The sequence below is a fragment of the Galeopterus variegatus genome, unplaced genomic scaffold (assembly GCF_000696425.1).
Source record: "Galeopterus variegatus unplaced genomic scaffold, G_variegatus-3.0.2 Scaffold694, whole genome shotgun sequence".
Classification (NCBI taxonomy): Eukaryota; Metazoa; Chordata; class Mammalia; order Dermoptera; family Cynocephalidae; genus Galeopterus; species Galeopterus variegatus.
In genome coordinates, this window is record NW_007726805.1 from 45,346 (window position 1) to 57,549 (window position 12,204).

General features: G+C 39.3%; 1 protein-coding gene across 1 annotated transcript; it reads left to right on the forward strand.

Annotated features, from left to right (window-relative positions):
- Window positions 1-2,768: 2,768 nt before the first annotated feature.
- Window positions 2,769-3,710, forward strand: LOC103589509 (olfactory receptor 9I1-like). Its single transcript, XM_008571515.1, has one exon. The coding sequence runs from the start codon at window positions 2,769-2,771 to the stop codon at window positions 3,708-3,710; it is 942 nt and encodes a 313-aa protein (XP_008569737.1).
- The last annotated feature ends 8,494 nt before the right edge of the window (window positions 3,711-12,204 follow it).

Here is a 12,204-nt window from a genome sequence, read left to right on the forward strand (position 1 = left end):
TAGTGGCAGAATCCGAACTTGAATTCAGGCCTCCAGGTGTTGTTTCCAGGCTTCCTGTCACTTACTCTCTCTAGCTCATCACCATCAACTGCCAACCCCCTGTAGAAAAATAGCTCCCTCCTCCCCACACGTAGCAGAGACCTAAAAGTGTCTTTTAGGACAGTGGTGAAATAAAGTAGGTCTCCTAACTTGTGCCTCCGCAGCTAGGGCTGCCTGAAGCTGAGCTATGGAGTCCCACTTTCTGGGCCAAAGTGATGCGCAATGGTGTAGGTTAGCAGAAAGCACAGTGAATTTGGAGCTAGAAGCCCCATGCATTTATTAACTTTGCGGTTTCGGGAAAATGGCTTACCCACTTGAGCCTTATTTTACTCAGCAGTAAAGTAGGGATAAATTGAAATTCTGAATGACTGAAAAACCTAGTGGTTGAAAAATCATTTTTGTAACAATGTCCTGTATTGCATGTTTACTCTGTACTAGGCACAGAGCATGTCGTTTCCTGAATTACATCTTCCACTTGTCACGGCACAGTAATACCATTGTTGCTATTGCATGGATGTCGAAACTGAGACTCTAGAGGTCAAGTAACTTGTCCTAGGTCACACAAATAGAAATGACTGAGTCCAGGTTTGGAACAAGACCTGTGTGTCTTCAGGGCTCATATTTTTAGCGACGTTGCTATATTTCCGGGACTCCAGCCTTACCTTTAAGCTGGATGATCTTAGGCTAATCATTGAGCTTCCAGTGCCTTAGGGGCTTCTCTCTGTTACTTGGAGGCTAACCACTTCTGAACAAAGTTGTCTTGAAAGTGTCTCATATGTATCTGGAAAACTGTTTTTTATTTTTCTTTTTTCTTTTTGGTGGCTGGCCAGTACAGGAATCTAACTCTGGACTTTCATGTTATCAGTACCATGCTGTAACCAACTGAGCTAACTGGCTAGTTCAAACTTTGAATATTTTGTAATGAGAGCAGGTTGGCTCATTGTTGGTGATTTATGTCTTTATTTTCTATTATTTGTGGATAAATTACGCATGAAAATAAATGTGAATAGTTACGTGATTCTCAGCAATTCTGCTAAATTGTTGCCTTTTCAATGAGTCTTTTTGATGGTTCTCTTTAAATACCCTTCTCCTTACTTTGAAACTCCTAATTCCCCACATTTGGTAGCATTTTTTTCCACATAGCACTTTTCATTTTCTATCATTGTAGAAACTATATTTTTTGTATTTAAACACATATATCGTATATGCCTGGCTTTGCTAGAATGACCTCTCCATGTGGGAAGGGATCTTTGCCTATTTTTTTTCCGAAGAGCCTAGTACATGGCAAGTTCTCTGTAGATTTTTATTGAATAAATAAGTAAATATAGCTCTTTTCTCCCTTTTGTCAGGATGATTTGTGTGAACCCCTCTTAAGTACACAGCAAGTCATTGTTTTGGGAGAAGATTAGGATAAGATTTGTCCCTAAGTACAGAAAAAACAACCTAAATATGTGTACTATTAAGAATTCAGTGGGGAAAAACCACCAAATGCTGACCTTTATTCCATCATTAGATCAACTTTTGCCAAACATTGATCAAAGTTTTATTTTATTATTTAGCTGAAGTCCTATGAGATCTTTCTCAAATTCAGCTTTGTGTCAAGGATGGAAAGAGGACAAGAAAAATCTCCTTTAAAGTCCACATTCAGTATTTTCATTACCCCAAATTATCAGCATTCAAAGGCAAAGAGACAGGATTGTCCAAACACCTGGCAAGAACCCCATCTGCATTAGAATTCTAAACACAGTGCGATGTTTTTGTCCCTCAATGAGCTTTGCAGGCTAATTCTGGAATGGCTTGATTCATGTATCTGACTGATTGATAATCTGGCATTAAAAAAATGGGACAGGTCCTTTGGAATAAGAGGAGAACTGGAAAGCAGGCCATGCTGCTTGGCAGAAACAGGAAGAAGTGACTTGGCAGGTGACAGGCTGCAGAGGTTTTAACAGGCTTGCTCTTTGGGGTAAACTGTCTAGCATTTAAATCTACTGTGCTCTTATGTTCATCAAAAACAACCCAAAGAAAGTAGAATTGACGCTGGAACTCCAGGGGGCTGTGGACTTGGAGATAAGATGATTCCACAGTGCATATAAACTTAGGAGCATGTCACTCACATTATCCCAGAATTTAGAATTTAGGAAAAATAATTCTAAATGTGTGAGTCAGACCATGTGCCATGCACAGTGTGCAAATTATGTCCTTCTCAATAATATTGTGACTTTGGCATTGTGATCCCCATTTAACTAAGAAGGAAGCTGAGGTTCAGAAAGGTTAATTAACTTGCTCAAGGTCTTAAGGGATTTAAGTACACATGTGATTTCAAAGCCTATGTCCTTAATACTATACAGTAGGGTTTCTCCAACAAAGTGTTTTCTGGCTCCACATGAAGCTGATATAGGTTTCTGGTTTGGGACCTGTCAGATGTTTGGGTGCCTAAGGCATTGAGCTCTAGCCCTGGCTTTTTCTGCTTACTATCTATGAAATCCTGCACTGGTCACTTCAGCTCTTCGACTTTTATGTTCTTCTTTCAAAAGTGGGATCAACAATATATATTTTCAAGGATTTCTGAAGTATCAAGTGAAATAAAGTTTTTGAAAAATGTAAAGTGCTTTATAAATCTAAAAGATTTTTTTAATCATTAGTAAGCAATGATCAAGTCAATACACAGTCACATTAACTTATATTCAATGAAACTTTATTTTTTTATTCCAGCGGATTACCTTGGCTTCATGGCAGAGAATGACACTGTGGTGACGGGATTTGTTCTGATGGGGTTCCAGCTGCAGGCAGAGCTGCAGACAGGTCTCTTCTTTGTGTTCCTGGTCCTTTATCTCATCATCATGGGGGGCAACCTGGGCATGATAGGGCTAATTCAGAGTGACCCTCGGCTCCAGACTCCCATGTACTTCTTCCTCAGCCACCTTTCCTTCCTGGACATTTGCTACTCTTCTGTTATTGTCCCTCAGTTGCTCGAGACCTTGTGGACTGATGAAATGGTCATCACCTATGGGCAATGTGTGACACAGTTCTTCTTTTTCACACTCTGTGCTAGCACTGAATGCTTCCTTTTGGCAGCGATGGCCTATGACCGCTATGAGGCTGTGTGTAATCCCCTCCTCTATGCCACAGCCATGACACCACGGACCCTTCTGGGGCTGGTGGCTGGGGCATATGCTGGTGCCATGGTCAATTCTGTGATCCGCACTGGGTGTACCTTCTCGATTTCCTTCTGTAAGTCCAACCATGTGGACTTCTTCTTTTGTGACCTCCCACCCCTGCTAAAGCTTGCCTGTACTGAGACCAGGCCACGAGAGCAGATAATCTACTTCTTAGCTTTCTTGGTCATCACAACCAGCATTTCAGTGGTTCTTATATCCTACCTATTCATTATTCAGTCTGTTCTGAAGATTCGTACTGCAGGTGGAAAAACCAAGGCCATCTCCACCTGTGCTTCTCACATGACCGCAGTGGCTCTTTTCTTTGGGACACTCATATTTATTTACCTGAAAGGTAACATGGGCAAATCTCTTGGGGAAGACAAGATTGTGTCAATATTTTACACTGTCATAATCCCCATGCTAAACCCAATGATCTACAGCCTGAGAAACAAGGAAGTAAAGGAGGCTCTGAAAAAAGTTTTAAACAGGATGAAGGTTTCCCAAGAAAGGTAAAACTTGAGCTCCTTTAATCTAGAAGTTCCTGCAAATTATCCTCTGGGCTTTTGTGTTGCCACCTTAGCACATAAACCAGATCTCATAATTACAAAGACATATTGAGGCAGAACAACACAGATTTGGGTTCCTGTGCTTTTTTAGCTCTATAACCTTGAGCCAGAAATGCTCTGCTTCAGTTTTCTCAGAATGTATATGAAGATTCCAGAATATATATAAACCTAGGAGCATGTCACTCACATTATCGTCAGTAGAACTTTCTGTGTTGCTATGGTTAACGGTCAAGAGATCTTTAGCTAAGACCAAGAGAGATGGAATGCCAAAGGGTGTAGTAAATAATAACATCCTACAAAATGTAAGATTTTTCTTACCAGTCCTGAGTATTTTCTCAGTTACTTGAATTTTTCTTCTACTAAGGTCATTTTTGTATCGAGAATGATAACAAAACAAAAGCTCATTGTTTACATAGTGAGGGCAGTCAAATTCTTTGGTTGTGGGGCCGGCCTGGTGGCGCACTCGGTAGAGTGCGGCGCTTGGGAGCAGCGGTGCTCCCGCTGAGGGTTCAGATCCCATATAGAGACCGGTCTGCTCACTGGTTGAGCGCGGTGCGGGCGCGACACCGAGGGTTGCGATCCCGTTGCCGGTCGTGGTACGGGCGCGACACTGAGGGTTGCGATCCCGTTACCGGTCATGAAAAAAGACATAACGGGGAAAAAAAATTCTTTGGTTGTGGATAGTGGGTGGATATGAGCCTTGACCAAATTTGGAAAACTTTTTTTTTTTTTTTAACATTCATTCATCCAGTTGAGGCATTTGTCATGGAAAATACAAACAGCTCAACAGAAGAAGAAAAAATAGAGAGGAAAAAAGAGATGTGAACTGGGGAATGTTCAATTAGAATGTTAAGCCCACTTTCCAAGATGACACAGAGGGCAAAGACACTGTAGAATGGAAGAAAGATGTAATGATTTACATTAATTATTGGAAACAATTTGATCTTAATGTAGGGCTGAACTGAGTCCCATATATAACTTTGTGATTTTTCTTGGTCACCAAAGGTCAGAAGCTCTATTTTGTTTCTGAAGCGTTGTTCATGGACCATCTGCCTCAATTAATTCAAGTTATTTTCTATTTTTCAGTGATGAAAAACACTGTCTACTTTCATCTCCTCTAGGACATTTACTTTACCACGAGAATACAGATAACTATAAATCTGGCTGCCACCTTTAAATTACCTCCATGTCTGCTAGAAATATTACCTGGGAAACATCTCTACGGAGGCCCACAATCTTATTCATCAATTCAGCAAATATTTAATGATATCTACTATGTGTCTAATGCTCAAGATATAATAACAGATAAGATAGACATGGTTCCTCCTGCATGGAGATTAGAATCTAGGGCATAGATAGTCATTAAATCATTACAGTTAACCAATTTTTTTAAAAAAACAATTTTGGAAAGTGGACCAAAAGAAAAAGTACTGGGTATTGTTATGCTATATAATAGGGTTTTGATCTAGTTTGGTGAGGTCAGAAGAGGCTTCCCTGAGGAGGAACATTTAAGCAGAGGCCTAAGGAATAAGTATGCCATAGTCACGGGCTGGGGAGACTCTTCCAGACAGAAAGAGTTGCAAACACAAGGGCCCGTGAAATGGAATGCTGTGAGGAACTGAGAGAAGCCAGAGTGGCTGTAGCATGAATGAGGGGGCTTAGTGTGAGATGCAACTGGTGAATTCAGGTCACAGAAACCAGGTCACAGAGCCTTGCAGATTTGCTTAGGGACTTGTGTATTTTATTCCAAGAGCAGGGGTGAAATGGTCAGATCTGAATTTTAAAAAGATCCCTTTGGCTGCAGTGCAATGGGTGGAGAGGGGGCTGGTGGTGACGGAGATGAGCGAAGTAGACTCACTTTGTCTATAAAACAACAATTGGTATATCTCAGTGTATGGCATTTGATTTCCATGCAATACTTCATTCTAGACTACATGTTAGGCTGGAGAAAGTTAGCAGGTGCATGAACATGATGTTGGTTTAGGATTGATTCTTCATAAAATAGTGAAATTGGGGAAATATGTTTTTGGTGATGCTCACCTTTTCTTTTCTTTTTTTTTAATTGGTCATGAATATTCATGGAGTACAAAGCTGACCATCACCACTTGTGCCCAAGATGGAATGGCCAGATCAATACTGGCAGCATGCCCATTAACACAAATTGAGATTGTACCCGTGTCCCCCACCCAAATAATCCCCAACCTCCCTCCCCCTCCCCCTTTCCCCCACTCCACTCTGCAACCCTAGGTATGCTCTCCCTCTGCAAGTCCAACACACCACTGTGGTCTTTCTTTCCTTTCTCTCTTAGCTCCCACTTATGAGTGAGGACATGAGGTATTTCTCTCTCCATGCTTTGCTTATTTCACTCAACATAAGTTTCTCCAAGCTCTCCATGTTGTTGTGAATGGAAGAATTTCATTCTTTTTTATGGCTGAATAATATTCCATGGTGTATATACACCACATTTTCTTTATCCAGTCATCTGTCTATGGACATTTAGGTTGGTTCCATGTCTTGGCTATTGTAAACAGAGCTGCAATGAATATGGGAGTGCAAGTGTCCCTTTGACCTGATGATTCCCATTCCTTTGGGTACATACCCAGAAGTGGGATTGCTAGATCGTATGGAAGATCTATCTGTAGTTGTCTGAGAAACCTCCATACTGTTTTCCATAGTGGTCGAAGTAGACTCACTTTGTCTATAAAACAACAATTGGTATATCTCAGTGTATGGCATTTGATTTCCATGTAATACTTCATTCTAGACTACATGTTAGGCTGGAGAAAGTTAGCAGGTGCATGAACATGATGTATAACAGTCCTACCAACAGTGTAAGAATGTTGCCTTCTTTCCACATGCTCACCATTATTTGTTATTCTCTGTCTTTTTTATTATAGCCAGTCTAACTGGGTGAGGTGATATCTCAATGTAGTTTTAATTTGCATTTCCCTGATAATTAGTGATGTTGAGCATTTTTTCATGCACCTGTTGGCCATTTGTATGTCTTCCTTAGAAAAATGTCTATTCAGCTCCTTTGCCCATTTTTTAATTGGGTATTTGTTTTTTTTTTTCTTACTGTGTAATGAAACTAGACATGCACCTCTCACCCTATACCAAAATCAACTCAAAATGGATTAAAGACTTAAGTATAAGACCTGAAACTGTAAAACTACTAAGGGAAAAATAAAGGGGAAACACTTCGAGAATTAGGTCTGGGCACAGACTTTATGAACAAGAGCCCAAAAGCATAAGCAACAAAAGAAAAATGTAAACAAATGGGATTATATCAAACTAAAAAGCTTCTGCACAGCAAAGGGAACAATCAACAGAGAGAAATGACAACTTACAGCGTGGGAGGAAATTTTTGCAAACTATACATCCAACAAGGGATTAGTATCCAGAATATACAAGGATGCTCACCTTTTCTTCCATAAAGTGTGATCTTCCTCAGGTGTACACAAGTATACACCATCTGTTCCTTCATCAAATTTGTCATCAACTACTCTTTGTTAAGGGGTCAACGTATTGTCATTAACCTCCTACTATATGCCAGGCCATGTTAATGGACTTAAGAAACCATCTTCTTGTGTGCTTAAAGGCAGAAAGAACCTTCAATCAAAAAAAAAAAGAAATGGGCAAAATGCTAGACAATGGGTTTGCTATTTTGTCAGTAATGGGAACCCCTTCATACTCCTGCTAATTTCTTCTCTGTGGGTGGCAACCAATTCTGTCTATAAACGAGTGATCTTTGATACATGTACAGTATTCAATGTATATAAAATTGCTTCAGGTATGCACCGAGCGAACAAAAATAAAATAACGTTTTAGTGTGTTTTAGGGAACTTCCCCCTTTTTTAAAAAAAAAATTGAAACATAATTGATAATATATATTTGTGGGGTACAGAGTTGAATATCAAAACCTGTTTGCAATGTGTAATGATCAAAACAGGATAATTAGCACATTCATTACAAACATAATCATTCATTGTGTCCATTAACCAATTTCTCACTAACCCACCTCCCTCTTCCCCTTTCCCACCTCTAGTAACCACAGATGGAACTCCTTCTAATCAATGTGGAAGGCACTGGAGAAAATGACATTTATGTTTTATTGCCAATTAATAAACAAATGAAAGCATTAATAAATTACCTAATGTGTGTCAGGTTCTATGCAAAGAGTTTTCACTTATCTATTTTAAAGTTCTCATTCTTATTTATTTAAAAAATGTTTAATAAAGAAATACATTTTGGTCTTGAGTTGGGCGTGGCTCTCAGCTCCTCTACGGATGACTGGATAAGGAAAATGTGGTACATATACACAATGGAATACAACTCAGCTATAAAAAAGAATGAAATTCTGCCATTTGCAGCAACATGGATGAGAAAATTATAAGTGAAATAAACTGGGCACAGAAAGAGGAATATTGCATGTCCTTAATCATAAGTGGGAGATAAACAAAAGAAAAGAAAGAAAGAAAGAAAGAAACAACAATCACAGTAATACATTGAACTTTCAGAAGGAGAGAATAGAACTGTGGTTACTAGAGGTGGGAAAGGGGGAGGGGAAGGGAGATTAGCGAGAAATTGGTTAATGGACACAACGAATGATTATGTTTTGTAATGAATATGCTAATTATGCTGTTTTAATCAGCACACATTGTACCCAGGTATTGATATTCAACTCTGTACCCCACAAATATGTATAATCAATAATGATTCAATAAAAAATTTTGATCAGACAAATCAGACCATAAAAATCATTTTGATATATATAATTTTGTCTAGTAAAAGTGTCCTATACAAATTTAATTTTTAAAATTGACACGTATTGATTGTACATATTTAGGGGGTACAGAGTTATAGTTCACTACATGTGTACAATGTGTGAGGATGAAGTGAGGATAATTAGCATTATTCATTATTGCAAAACTTTACCATTTCTTTGTGATAAAAATTTCTCATTCTTAAAACCACAAAAAACGACAGTCCCATTTAAAAAAATAGACTCTATAATACACAGTCTTTTAAAAACAGAATCAGTAATCTTAGAGTTGTTTTCTGCCCCCTCCCCCAACTTCGAAGTGTATTTCTTTTAGGAGTAAAGCTTTAGAATTATAAATTTTTAGCTGTATTACTTTGGCCTCAATCTACCAAAAGTAATATCGAAAAAATGAAGAAAGCAGACTCTTGAACTCTGAAATGACCTGTTTAACTCAATATATCAAGAAGCCAAGGCATTATGGTCTTGTCATCATTAAGAGCAACACCAGTACTTTAATGGTGGATTTCAATTTTTCACGTATATCAGTTTGCATGAATGAGTGTAGGTGTAAAGCTAATTAACGAGATTATCAGCATAAGGGCATGGGTGTAGGGTGCAATGATGGTTATAACCCATACAACACAAAATCTAGGGCCTTTGACAGAGTGTTTCTTCTGTTGTGGGTATGGATAGAGAGTCCTAATACTTCAGTCTGGGAAGGTGGCAATACTACAGGGAAGAGCAAAAACAACCACAAACATTTTTTTTTTCTATCATGAAGATTAATACAGGACAGACAGAAATACTTCTCAGATTTCTTTTTCTCCCCTTCTTGCTCAAATCCTGTTCGTCTAATCTACTGGGAAGGGAATATGCCATCGAGGCCATGTGCAAATGACCACAAGAACAGAGCTGCTCAAACCCCAACACTACCACCCCCCATGGACCTCCCATAGCTTTTTGGTGGCAATCGGGGTAGAGGGCAAAGGGTGAAGGAATCCTTTTGGTTAAAAGGTTTTGTACTGTGATGGAGTTCAAAGAAGGTAAGTTAGCTTTAAGTTTTGAGTCTTATTTTGCCTGATGCTGAATTTAAACCTCAAACAATATTTTCTCCTGAATCTTACTTAGATACAGAGTGTGAGGAGGATAAATCACCCAAGAAATTGGAGAAAGCTGACAGAAGTTGAAAGGAAAGTAGGCTGCAGTCTTCCCTGTAGAGGATCTGCGAGGCTGCTTGTGGAGATCAAGATGCTTCATGGACGTTATACAATTCACCCTTTTAATCCTATAGGGAGAGAAAATCTCAGCTATTTCAACTTATCTCTTCTTCAAAAATCATAAGTTTTCTGCAAATAGTTGAAAAGAACATTGTGTCTTTTTCTTTTTCTCAGCATATCTTTGTCCTTATTTAAAACATAATAGTGCAAACACAAAAATAAAAAAAAATTGACAGTAACAGCAATGAAAAAGTTTTTTTTTTTTTTATTGTAATGGAATGAATATATGAGCTCTTTCTAATTCTACCCTTGCTAAATTTTCTTCTTTGGGTTTTAATCCCCCACCCCCCACTAAAGGTACTGTAAAAAAATAAAAAGCTGTTTAATTCCTGATGCTCTGTATATTCACTATAGGCACAGCTTAAAATAAACTAAAAAATTCATTAATTTAATAAATTAACTCTTTTTTTCTTTTTAATTTATTTTTCTTAGTTGACCCGTGATCATTGAGGGGCTACTATATGCTGGGCACTGATCTAGCAGTTTTTGAACTATATCAGACAAACAAAAATCCCTGCCCCTGTGGAGCTTACATCCTAATGGAGAAGATAGACTGGAAACACTAAACATAATAAATAAGTAAATAATGTAGTAAGTAATGTAGTATGATAAAATGTGTTAAGTGCTATAGGAAAAATTGGAGACATTCATCTTATAACCTACCTAAGTGAGTAATTCCCTATGTCAGAGATACTGGAATGAAGATGTAGGAGGTAATTATTTCCTTTGCAAGGTGAATATAATCTTAACTAATTAATTTGACCTAACATTTACCGAGTTTGTACTGTATTTCAGACACTCTAATGGGTGCTGGGGACGACTTAGACATGGTCATTGATCTCAAGGAGCTTTTAATTTAGAAAGAGAGATACATATGTAGATACATATTTGCAACAGGTGTGAAAGACTGCAATAGAGTCGTATGCAGGATATAGTAGAGGACAGAGAAGGGAGAGATAAGCTTTTCCTTGCAGGGATTGATGGTCAGAGAAGTCTTTTGAAAAGAGTAGAAATTTCAGCTTTGTCTTGAAGAATAAGTGAGTGATTCCCCGTGTCACAGATACCGGAATGAAGAATAAATCGAAGTTCACCTAGACGCCAGGTTGTTGGGGGTGGACAGGGGATGGCATTCCTGATAGTAGGGAGCAAAGACTTAGTGGTGTGAGTCTTCAGGGCATGTTCACTTGTGGGACAAAGGGTTGAAGGAAGAGGCAGCAGGCAGACCTTGAACCTTCCATCTGACACCCTGAGGTTTGCCCTCAATCCCACAGCCAGCAGGAAACCAATGCGAAGTTCAATGCCGGGCAGTGATGTTACCAGATGTATGCTGTAGAAAGACTGTGCAGTTTTCCACCCTCATGGTTTATATTGTCTGAAGAGACTCTCATCTTTAATGAAGAAACTCTTATGATGAAACCTTAATAAACATCATTCTCCTAGCTCTACTTTTCTTCTCAAGGGTCTTAAGTCTTTTAGCAACAGCATCAGTCCTCCTGGTCTAAGCACTGCTAGAAGCTGAGTATTGTAAATTAGGTGGCACTGTAGGCTTTTCTAACTCCAGGTGAGAGGAAAATAGTCTACTGAATGCCAGTCCCCAGTAAACTGGCCCTGGCTGCCTGAGTAGTGGTCATGAGGTTGGAGAAATACTGGGAAGCACTGGTGAGTGGTGGCGAAAGGCTCACTGGCTGTTTGGATTGGAAGCGACTAGTATTCCCCATGCTGAAGTGAAACACTTGACGTTAGCTTCACCCATATGAACAGAATCAACTTTGCAAGAATGTTCGGCACTCAAAGAGAAGATATTGCCAAAAAGGCAGAGGACCTGGATTCTAATTCACTCTAGGCATCAGGCACCGCATAGAACTATCTCTGGCTCATTTATTTACAGATGGAGGATGGAGTTTGGGGACAGCTGCCATCAAAGGCTTCCCTGGGGTGTCATGTGGCTAAGTGGTCCCTGGCCCACCTTTCCCTCAGTAGCACTCCATCTCCTCATAGTAGCCAAGGTGATCTTCCAAACATTTCCATAAGACAATGCCACTCTCCTGCTTAAAAACTTTCAATAACTCCCTATTACTTCAAATTAATACCCAAACTCCTTACTAGAGTCTATAAAGCCCACATGAGCTGGCTTCTGCCTGTCTCTCTGCCCTCATCTCCTGCTCACTCTTGGGCTTCAGCTACATTGTCCAATTGCCCTGACCATGCCAAGCCCATTTCTACCTTGTGGCTTTGCACTTGATGTTGGCTCTGCCTGGTAAACTTTTTCTCCAAATATTCAAGTGGTTGTTCCTCATCATTCTGGTCTCTGCTCAAATGCTGCCTACTTAAAGAGACATCTAAAATGCATCTAAAATAGCACTCCTACCCTACCTCCAGCCACCGACTTTTATTTCCTTACA

What these genes read in the sequence shown, in the direction of transcription:
- LOC103589509 (XM_008571515.1), top strand. Translation starts at nt 2,769, where the DNA reads ATGGCAGAGAATGACACTGTGGTGACGGGATTTGTTCTGATGGGGTTC.